The sequence below is a fragment of the Lissotriton vulgaris genome, chromosome 2_2 (assembly GCF_964263255.1).
Source record: "Lissotriton vulgaris chromosome 2_2, aLisVul1.2, whole genome shotgun sequence".
Taxonomy (NCBI): Eukaryota; Metazoa; Chordata; class Amphibia; order Caudata; family Salamandridae; genus Lissotriton; species Lissotriton vulgaris.
This window is the reverse complement of record NC_141688.1, coordinates 312407505-312419537: the sequence shown is the minus strand read 5'-3', so window position 1 is coordinate 312419537 and position 12033 is coordinate 312407505. Positions and strand designations below refer to the sequence as shown.

Here is a 12033-nt window from a genome sequence, read left to right as displayed (position 1 = left end):
TGGATAGGGCGATACCAGGGACGTGCTGGCGCAACTGCGGCGACACTGGTACACTGACGCACATACTGTGGGATTGCCCCCTGCTGGCCCCGTACTGGGAAGAGGTCCTGAGCGAAGTTGACAAATGCTTTGGGATAGAACTGCCTAGGTTCCCGGCCTATGTCTTGTTGGGGTTGCCGAATGGGTTGATGTATCCCCTTAGGTCCAAGAGGGGTAGACAGATTGCAATTGCGCTGGGGTCAGCGGTGCAGAATATTCTCATACACTGGCGCACTACGACACTCCCCTCGGTAGTTGGTTGGCTGCACAGACTGTGGCACGTTCTTGGAATGGAAAAGATGTCCTTGGTGGCCCTGGGGGATACTGATACCTTTGAGGAACTGTGGGAGCCCTTTCACAGCCTGTTATGTTCTGAGTTCCGAGAGATTACCTGCCCTAGATATCTGAGGTTGTTGAGGCTGACGCCGCCGCCGGACCCGCCTGCCTGAGTGGGTGGGGTCGGTGTTGCATAGTAGGGATTCATTGGGAGTTCACAATGGCGGAGACTATAGATGCTGGCACAGTACAGGGGGAGGGTCGGGGTAGGGTTGTTTGGGGTTAAGTTTGGTTGGGTAGGTTTTTTGGAGCGGGGTTGTTTCTCCTCCCTTTCCTCTCCTCATTCCTACCCTCCCCTCCCCCCCCCCCCCTCTTTTTCCCCCCCCCCCCCCTCCCCCCGTAATTTGTCCGTACCCACAGGTGCTGAAGCTATGATCCCGAGTTGGACGGAACCTCTCACATATTGTGACTGCGTTGTTGTATTGGCAGTATGATGCGCACTGTAGCGCGGATCTTGTGGGTCATCTGTTTTTTTTACCCCTCTGTGTCCTATCCCACCCTGCTTCAATAAAATACTTTAAACCTAAAAATACACTTGCCACCATGTTAAAGACTACCAATTATAAAACATATACAGAGTAAACCGCGACTATATATGACGTATACGGTAGGGGTAGGTCCACTTAATGGTGGATGCCAAAGAGGGTGAAAAAAGGCCTTCTGATCCTGAACACTAGAAGGCAGAATAATGCACAATTAGAGAGTCCAGAAAAGCTTCACACTACAAAAACCCATTTCTACTTCCAACAAAAGTATTGGAACTGAGTTTAACTAATTTGTGGACACAAGTCAATTGAATAGTTGCACTAATACCAAAATTGTTTGTTCATCGACGTGTGGCCTAATGAATTACAGCAAAATTAGAAAATCCAGATATGTGATCAGTAACATTAGAACTTAGATGCGTAAAAGGTTAGAATATAGATGGCCTCCGTTGTTCAAACCTTGCACGAAGGATAAAGGTCACTAATCTCATTAGGATCTGAAATACATCTAGTGTAATCCTACACGAATAGCAGCCATGGGAAAAGAGCCAGCCAAGGCCAGCATAAGACCATACATGCTTTAAAATAAACCGAAACATTCCTTGGAAGTCACACAACAGCAAGGGGGGAAACGGGCGCGATCTACCGAAGTACCTGAGGGTTTTCTTCCCGCTTTGGCTTGGGAGCAGGTTGAACCGTCGTACTATTCTCCACATGCTTTTCTGTTGCTTCCACGGGTGATTTAATGGTCTGAAAGGAAGAAATAAGTTAAAGAGTGAAGCACTTTGAACATTCTAATACACAACCATAATATACTATTACGGAAAAGACTAAATATTGACTAAGAGGGGAGCGAACACAGACCTATGCTTGTTTGTAATGCTGCAGCAGAGCACTGTCTTTCAGATTAGATTGAGTTCATCAAACTGCCACCACTAGCTGTTCTTTAGTGGCACAGATTCATTTTGTTTACCTTCTTCTAGTGTATAGATTATCAGTGACCGCAATCGTTCTGAAAACATCTAATGCAGGTGTCTCCAACAAGTTGATCCAGAGCTACCAGTAGCTCGTAAATACATTCAATAAATCAATCAGGATTTATAAAGAGCGCCTAATCACCCAACAGGGTATACAGGGGTAACTCCCAGCCTTGAGCTAATTTTTAACTAACAACTGCAATAAATAAGCATTGTGTTTTACTTTTAAATGCAAGGAAAGGCTATGTTTATTTCACAACATTATCAGGCTACGGATAGCAGGGTTTGATGATGAGCAGTGCTCCACTCATATTTATGACCCCGGTGGCTCACAGAGGTTCTGAACTGAAGCACTGAGGACTTTTAACTTTTAAATAAAAGTCGTTCTCAACTCAAAATTATAACAGGAGAACAAAACAAAAAAAATTAAAATAAAAAATTAAAGTAAAAGTAAACTTAGTGATTAAGTTCATTTTAATGTTTTCCCTTTTCAAAGTGCTGCATTTACATACACCAAGAATCTTGCTCCCTGTGGCTGATAGACACCGTGCCGTATTTATAACTGAAAAATGCAGTCAATCTTTTAAATGGGAGGAATCTAAAGTGAAGAAAAATGTTTCTATGAAACATTGTCTTAATGCTTTATCTACTTTAAATGATGCCAATGAAGTCCTAATGTTTTATGAAGCCTGTTTCTTCACTTTAAATTCCTCACACTTATACAAATTACTATTTTCCTGTTCTAAATATGGCGCCATGCCTACTTGACACTGGGAGTAAAACGACTGCTGTCTGTTAAGACAATTGAACATGGGAGAAAATTAAATTAGGAGTTTTATGTAATGAATCTAAACAAAGTGAATTCTTCAAATGAATTTTTTCCCATTTCAAAGTGTAGCAATTACCCACAGCAGGTATTTTGCTTCCAGTGGCTGGTAGGCACGCTGCCATATTTAGAACTGAAAAATACAGCCTTATTATTTTTTAAGTAGGAGCAATTTAAAGTGCAGATAAAAGTTCCTTATGAGGAACATTTTTGCAGAACATTTTTCTGCACTGTAAATTTCTCCCATTTAAGAAAATAGTTGTATGTTTGTGTTGTGAAGTAAATGTGCCACATATGGTGAAAAGTAAGTATTGGTCCTGTGCGATCTACTTGGCACCATCAACAATGTTTTACAACAATGACAAACCTAAAGACTGGTCACCAGTGCTAGACTAATTGGCTTTGCTAGTGCTTTTTATTTTTTCAAGACTGAAGCTTAGACCCGGGGCTTTAGATTCTATTACTAGAAATCCTATTTTGTTTATAAGACCGTATTTATCTTTACCAATGCATGCATGCAATAATTTAGGCGTTCAGTATATCAAAGATATAAAAATCCAAAGAAATGTTAGGGTTCGACAAATCTCGCCCACTCGCTATGACGAGTCCGATTGGACCAGGACCAGCCATCTTTAGGGCCTACTCGCCCCTTCTGGGCAGCTGATAAACAGTTGTTCTGTTCACTCACTAAGTAAAGGAGCATTAAAGATGCCTTTAAATCTTGTTTTTATCTTGTCCGCTTTATTATGTTTTCAGAGACAGAGGTCAAAAGTCAGTTAACATCTACAATTTTTTTATCTGACTGCAAAGTTCGAGGATTTTGTAATGTGAACTGCCCAACAAACGTGCTGTACAAAGAAGTGTGAAATGAAAGGCTGTACACATTCTAGCACACAATTAAATAGCTAAAAAGTGAACCGTACAAACATTTCAAAATACATTTAAGTAATTATGAAAACCCTTGTTCTGTAATTATGTGTGATAAAAAAATGTTATTAGTAGAGAAACAAATAACACTTTACTTGGTGAAGTGCAAATGATAAATGTTTCCTGAAACCCAATTTCTATAGATTTTTTTTATTTTTATTTATTTAGATTTGTAATGCGCCTTATCACCCAGGGGTCTCTAAGCGCTTGACAGAGGGTGCACACAGACTAGATGGGGGATTGCTAGGACGTACCGCATGCCTCCAGGAAGAGCACGGTTTTAAGCTTCGGCCACGGGAATTGCATTGGAGAATGCTCGCCCTCCCATTGAGGACAGTTTAAAGCGGAGGCAAACCAAAAGGGTGGCATCTGCTGATCGAAGAGTCCTACTGGGAACATAGGGATCTAGGCGCTCCTTGATGTACCTTGGGGCTTGTCCGTACAGGGCTTTATGTGTGGTGCAGAGGCCCTTGAACTTGATTATCTGCCTAATTGGGAGCCAATAAAGCTCACGTAGAAGTGTTGTAGCGTGTGTCCATCTTGGTTTTTTAAAAATTAGTATTGCCGCGTTGTTCATGACTGTTTGTAGTCTGGCCAGTCGTTGTTGGGGAAGGCTAGCATACAAAGAGTTGCCATAATCCAGGCGCGACAGGATCATGGCTGAAACCGCCCGTCTGAGTGTGGCCACGGTCAGGAGTGGAGATAGTTTCTGCAGTTGTCTTAGTAGGCCCACGCAAGTGCCGACACCTGACGAGACTGGTTGTGCCATGGAGAGTATGGCAGCTATGTGGATGTCTAAGCTTTTAACAGCCGCCGCCGGTTCCGGAGAGGGCCCTAGTTCTTTTGGCCAGAGGAGGTCGTTCCAGGGGCTGGACTGTGGTGATCGCCAGCACCTCTGTTTTATCCGGATATATCTTTAGCGAATTGGCTGACACCCAATTAACCATAAATTTTAGTATATTTTGCAATCTTGCATATGCCGGGAATGAATTGTCAATTTGTATAATAATTTGAGTGTCATCTGCATAATTGTAGAGCCAGCACTCCATCTGGTTTAGCGCAGAGATCAGAGGCTGCAGATAGGCGTTGAAAAGGAGAGGTGAAAGTGCTGAGCCTTGGGGAACTCCGCATGAGAGACCTGCTGGGTTAGAGACCAAGTTTGCCAGTTGGACTGAGAACGGTATTTGAGAAATGAAGTTAGCCAGGCATGGGCGGTGCCCTGAATGCCAAGATCCCCTAACCGTGACAGTAGTTGGTCATGATTGACCGTATCAAATGCCAGGAGAGGTCTAACAGCACCAGGGCACACAGAGTTTTTTTTATCTGCCCTGAGTCTCAGATCATCCAGCACGGAGAGCATAACCAATTTCGTGCTGTGATGGGCCCTGAAGCCGGCCTGATTTGGTTCTAAAAGATGATTGTTTTCAAGATGGCGGGAAAGGTGTGGAAGGAAATGCTGTTCAATTACCTTAGCTAAGAAGGGCAGCTGTGATATAGGCCTAAAATTTTTCAAGATCTTGGTGTCGGCACCAGGCTTCTTTAGGAGCGGGATCAGCCGAGCCTCCTTGAAATCGGAGGGAACCTGTCCTGTTTCCAGGGAGCTATTAAGAAGAGCGAGTACGTTCAGGGCCAGCTTAAAGATCCTAGGTGGACAAGGGTCCGCTGGTGACCCAGATTTCACTCGCCCAACCAGGACTGCCAGCGCCTCCTTAGTGAGTGGTGGTAGCGTGGTTAGAGGGTGGGCAATCAGGGGGGTGTCGGGGAGGGACTTCTAGGACAGCTAAAGCTTAGGGCGCAATGAATTTCTGTCAGGAGATCCGATATTTTATTAGTGAAGAAGGACTGGAATTTGTGACAGTCTTCTTGAGTAAAGGATTCTGCTCCTTGTTTTTCCTTAACTTGGTCAGGACTTTAAAGGTTTCTTTCTGGGGGTTACTTGCCGCAGAGATTCTGTCCTCATAGAATTCGGCTTTCCTGGATATGATTGCCTGTTTGTAGGTGGCAAATGCCTTTGCATACGAGAACAGGGCACTGGGTTCCTACTCTTTTCGCCAAGCTTTCTCGCTCTGGCGCAAGGATCGTTTCAATAGCCTAAGAGCATCATTGAACCAGGGTGCACCTTTGGCCTTGTCCAGGATTCTCACCCTACGTGCAGGTGCTGTTGCTTCGATGGCGTTTTTGAGCTTTAGTGAGAGATTGAGGCTAACGGCCTCAATGCCGCCCTCGTGTTGTGTAGGTGGATCGTGGTTTTTTAGGATAGCTATCAAATCATCTACTTTGATCTTAGTCCAGCTTCTTAAGACTTTCAACGCTGGTGGTGGATTTACCACTTGCCCTGGAAATGTGAGTCGACCCTGCAATAAATGGTGGTCTGACCACGAGCAGGGGGAGATAGTGATGAGACTATCCATCGGGACATTGGTCCAGATAAAGTCCAGGGTGTGGCCTCTCTCATGTGTCGAGCCCACCACCCTCTGACAGAGTTCTAGCGATATCATGGCCTCTTCTAACTGCATAGCCTGACAGTCATTAAGGGTTTTCTCCCAATGGAAATTAAAGTATCCCATTACCACCAGTCCTTCATAGCGTGATCGAAGGTCATGGATTAATTCCAGGAAGGGTTCAACAAATCCTGGTGATGTGCGTGGGGGTGGTAGACTAGGAGTATCGCCAGACAGTCGGTGAGGGAACAGTACTTAACTCCTAATACATCGGCGCCCTCCAGGCTTTCTGAACAGATGGTTTCCGTTTTGAGGGAACGGTTATAGAAGAAGGCTACCCCTCCCCCTTCATTCTACCCATACAGTTATGGATGGCCGCAAAGTTAGGTGGTAGTGATGCGACTAAATCTGGGATGGAGGACTCATCAAGCCAGGTTTCAGTGACCCCTAAAATATCTAGGTAACCTTCCTGAAGTAGCGAGAAGGCCTCGAGGTTATGCTTTTGGAGAGAACGTGTATTGAGAAGTGAAAAGTTACCATTTTTCTTCGGGAATGAGGTGACCTTGCGTTTGATTGCGCTAGGTGGTGACTTTAGCAGCCCTTCACGCCGTAGCCCAGCGGATGTTTGATGGTGTAACTGCAGGGTGCAGTTCTTGCCTGGAGTACGGGATGCGGGGGCCAGGGCTTTTAGGCCCTGGTCCCGGCCGGGCTTGCCTTAGGAACGCCTGCTGCGCGCTTGCTCCAGCCTAGCTTTTGAAGCCCGTGACTCCTCCCACCCACCACTCAGCCCTGCTGTGCAGCGGCTGTCCAGTTAAGACCACTAGACCGGAATTAGCCCGGAAGTGCAGGACCGGAAGTGAGGGAACGTGGGGAGTGAGATGCGGGGAGAGCAGTTTACCACAGTGACACAGGTAAAATTACAAACAATGTTTAAAAGATTCTCAGCAATCGATTAAAAAAAAAATAGCAGCGTTACGTGCAAGCAGCGAGGCTACCGAGCGTCACACCACGAGCCCGGTGTGGCCCTCTATCAATATGTAGATTTATACGTAAAAGTGTATATTAGTAGGACCAATTTTGGCCAGTTTAGTGACAAATGTGCTGTTGGTAGGTGATAGTGCACTACCACCTCAGGCTCTCTTGTTTTGGGGAAAGAATACTGCTACTGGGGACTTGGTTGATTTTAAGAAACAAGGGGGACCCAGCGGGTAGCTATGGACCATAGGTATCAGGTACATTGCAGTAAGACACACTCCTGTGCCGTACCGGGAGAGAAAGAAAAATCTTTTTGATTCAGATCCTGTTCGGAGCGGGGTGTACTCGCGGGGGGAGCTGCTCAGGATCTGCAGTTGTGGCTGATTGACTGCAGTTTGTCCTGTAGAAGCCCACAATCCCACCTTACCTGGAGCTGAAGGTGGTGACCGGCTCAGCACTGCTGGGTTTAGCTGGAGAGCAGAAGATTCTTGTCTCCGGTAGGTGGATAGATTGCACTATCCACCTACTGATCAACACTTAAATGCAGAAGAAAAACTATTCTGGACCAGAACACTAGATGCGGGACTAATACACAGCATGTGACTCCAGACAAATATTTAACCTCAAAACTGTAACTACAAGTACATAACCTTTTAATTTCAGAGTTCCACCTTTTGACCCATTACATATTTGTCTTCAAGGAGTTCCACCTAATATGGTCAGAATTATCAGTTTTTAAAAACACATGTGGTCTTTTGAAAATTACCTAAACTCTTCATGGCCAATGGTTGGTAATAAAGACCAAATGTTTCCTTGCATTGGCACAAATCTGTCTGGAGCCAAACAGTACTGTGGATTTTAAATTTCTTTGAAAACGGGGTCTTATTCATCAGTGGGAACAGATAATTTGGTGCATGGTTGGAAAGCCTGCTGCCCAGATGATTGTTGACCATACTATCTTGGGAGTTCAGGGTAAGCTATTAAGCAGCATCTACGCTCCAGTTGGTAATTTGTGCGAGGACGTTTTGGGTTCCTTACAGGATGGAGTCCAAGAACACCTTGAAGGTGATTCTGCCATGGTTACAAGATCTGCCTAACAGAAAGCTCTGTATGCTTTATTTGAATTTTGAAAGATGCACTTTATTTGATGTGGTGCAAGCCTATCTCCAGGCACCATCAGACAGCTTTAAAGAGAATACATTTTTATTGCACAAAATCTATTGCATTTCAACAGGCTGTAAACAGAACTGATGGCTTGTTTTGACTAGGGGGCATAGGGTGATGGAAAAAATCTGTGAAGCTGATGGGTATGGAAACATTTAGGAAGGTCTTTTTTATTACAAATTTGAGGTAAAGGGAGATGGTGATTTTCCAAGGATCCCTCAGAAGTTCCCCAACACACGGAGCAGGAAGGCCGCACTACAGAGTACCAGCACGGAAGCGAGCGGAACCTAACTGTCAATCTAAGCTCTCGAACTTTAACACCAATTGAGCAAGCTGTCCTGGAGAAAGGACTGGGCGTTGTCCCTACGAATAAAGGTGACCCATTTCAGATGAGAATAGAACTCGAGAAATTTTTCAGAAAGGTAGCCTTAATTTTTTCTTCAAAGACAAAACTGATCTCGACAAAGCTACAGATGAAAAATCTATAAATACAGGCCAACGTCCCAAATCGACCTTTACCCCTCTGGCTCAACAGGTTCCATCGCAGGTGACTACCTTTGAACAAGCAGTCACACATGACGTTATGGGGTTACATGATGAAGTTCCCTACAGTTTTCACAATCATCCAAAAAGGGAAAAGAATGTCCTCATTAGTTTGTCCAAAGATCCGTCCATAATTATCAAACCAGTGGACAAAGGAGGGGCCACAGTCGTACTTGACATGGTCCAGTATCGACAAGAATGTTTGAGACAACTCAACACCACCCAATTCTACCGCCGACTATCTGGAGATCCGACGTCATGACTACTCACGGTAATCAAAACCTTAGTAGATGAGGGCAACACAGAGGGATGGATAACACCTCAAAAGACCAGATTCCTGGTGACACAACATCCGGTCATACCAGGTTTCTACTGCCTCCCGAAAATACATAAAGCCACTAGACCACCGCCAGGACGCCCCATTATTTCGGGGATCGGGTCACTCCTTGAGCCCCTTTCAACATTTGTGGACTTCTTTCTCAGACCTCTGGTGAAAGAAATGCCCACATATTTACAGGACACAGCTGATGTTCTGAGACTGCTACCAGAGATTGAGTTCAACGTCGAGACAGACCTTCTGGTTAGTTTAGACGTTGAGTCGCTTTATACCTGTATACCGCAGGAAGAAACTCTAGAAACCATCAGACAATTACTATCCCTGCGAGATCTGGACAGTATCACGCCTGTCAATTTCAATCTGGAATGCGCTAAAATAGCTATGATGGAGAATTTCTTCAAATTTGAAGATCAGTTCTTCCTCCAAATCTCTGGAACTTCTATGGGGAGCATTTTTGCCCCGAGCCTCGCCAACCTTTATGTCCACCAATTTGAACAGGATCACGTTCTCAACCATAGCAACCCATATTTCCATCAAGTATTGCTATGGAAGAGATATATTGACGGCATCCTGGTGGTTTGGTGAGGCTCCGTAACAGAGATTCAATCATTCCATCAGTGGCTTAATGGTCAGAACCAATTTCTGAAATTTACGCTCGAATTCAGCCATGAGAAACTACCCTTCTTGGATATATCAATCTTTCCAAAAGAAGGTAGACTACAATGCGAGCTATATACCAAACCAATGGCTAGAAACTCCCTTCTCGTGTACAGTAGTCATCATCCACTCTCACTACGGGCCAATTTACCAGTAGGTCAGTTTCTTCGACTTAGAAGAAATTGTTCATCAATGGAACTGTTTGACAAACATGCTACCCAACTGTCTCATCAATTACAGGAACGACATTACCCCAAACATCTAGTCAAAAGAGCCTGGAAACGTGCCTCCAATAACAACCGGGAGGCACTTCTGGAAAGACGACCAGTGAAACCACGACTGGATAGACTCACGTCCGTGAGTACATTCAGTGTCCATTCCAACAAAATCCAGAAAACAATACGCAAACATTGGAGTATTTTGAATATCACTGATACAAACATTCCATTACCTTTGTTCTCTTTTATAAGAGCACCAAGTCTGCGCGATAGTCTGGTCCACACTAGACCAAGAGCACAAGAGAGGGTGAGACCAACGACATTCTGGGACCTTCCCCCAGTAGAGGGTAACTACCCGTGTGGTTCATGCAGTGCCTGCCCCCAGACTTTCAAAACCGACAAAGCTGACTTAGGAAATGGCAAGACATGGCTCCTCAGAAAACATACAAATTGCAACACTGAAAGAGTCATTTACATGATAACCTGCCCTTGTTCTTTAAGGTATATTGGGTACACCACCCGAAAAATCAAATTAAGGATCGGCAGCATAAGAGTACGATTCGTTGCCACAAACAATCCACAAGATTGACCGATCATTTCTTGACTCATAAACACACTCCAGAAGACATTAGGTGGTTGATTTTAGAACAGCCATGTATCCACCCCACATCAGTGACATCTCCAGATTCCTATTTATCAAGGAACAGAAATTGATTTTTTCACTTGAGAGTGACAGTAAGGGACTTAATGATGATATAGCATGGACATCACTATAATTATGTTTAGTATTCTCTTTTATGTCCATCACACTTCTGCCCACATATGAACAACAATGATGGAGTACGTGATAACGTCTCACAGGTCACGTCTTTCCATAGGGCAATGTATTGTCTAAATACAACTTGTGAACATGATCACTATTATTCGAATATTTTTTCAATGGCTGCAACCTGTTGGACCACAAGAGCCAAGATACATTCATTGTCACACATACTTAAACCTTAATAAATACAGACTGAGATCCGATTGTTTTTCAATTGGTGCCCTTGCCATCTAATACTGACTCCATGTATTTACACACGTCGATGAATTCAAATACATAAACTCCACACTATAGACTGAGACTTGTGTGTTTCTCTCAGACTGTCTCACACGGAGGCACCTACCGCCTTCCAATAATGAGTTTTGACACAGTAGATCGATTTATGGCTACTTCTATTGACCATCTTTTGTCTGGAGACACTACCCTAGATCTTCGCACTCCGCAAATCGCTGTTCCGCTTTGATCGTTCCAGCGCGCATGCGTGAGCAATCAGTTTTACCGCACATGCGCGAGTGCTAGCATCACCGGCGCATGCACCCAGGCGAGGAGTGGCTATACCATTGATCTTCGTATGCCGCAAACTCGCGGTTCTGTTCTAACCACTCCAGCGGGTATGGGTAGCCAGTGCAGAGTCTTGAGGCAGGCGGCTGAAGGGGTACGAGGGGGTAGATCTAGTACTAGCCTGGCGGCAGTGTTTTGGAGGACTTGCAGTCGATTCAGTAGTGTTGAGTTGATGGCTGAAAAAAGGGCATTTCCATAGTCTATCCTGTTAACAATGAGTCCTTGGACTAGGGGCATACGTGCTGAAAGTGGGATCCATTTGAAGATCTTCCTCAGACTGCGCATTTGGCCGTAGCTATTACCCACTGTTTTCCTGATGTGTTCAGACATGGTTAACTTATCATCTATGATTACTCCAAGATTCCTGACAAAGGGCTTGGGGACTGGGCAAGGACCGAGGGAAGCTGGCCACCAGTCTGATGACCAGATTTGGTCGGCTTTGCCGAACAGCATGACCTCAGTCTTTCCAGCGTTCATCATAAGGTAATTCCTGGTCATCCATTCTTGTATACTGACCATACAGTTTTTGAACCATATTTTTATATCATCAGGGTTTTGGTTGATAGTGATGAGGATTTGGGTATCGTCAGCATAGGATACGGTTCCAAAACCATGTGCTCTGATGATATTCGCAAGGGGGGAGACATATAGATTAAAAAGGGTCAGGCTCAAAATGGATCCCTGTGGGACACCCTTGTCATTTTCATAGAAAATGGTAGAGTGG

At 44.6% G+C, this 12033-nt stretch overlaps 1 protein-coding gene across 5 annotated transcripts in view; it reads right to left on the bottom strand.

The window, feature by feature from the left end:
• Positions 1-12033, bottom strand: part of PHF21A (PHD finger protein 21A) — a 679011-nt gene that overhangs the window by 306233 nt on the left and 360745 nt on the right. For all 5 annotated transcript variants that reach the window (XM_086959648.1, XM_086959652.1, XM_086959650.1 and 2 more), the window contains one exon: positions 1515-1610. In XM_086959648.1, the coding sequence (XP_086815774.1) occupies positions 1515-1610 (96 nt within the window). The remainder of the gene's footprint in view (positions 1-1514; positions 1611-12033) is intronic.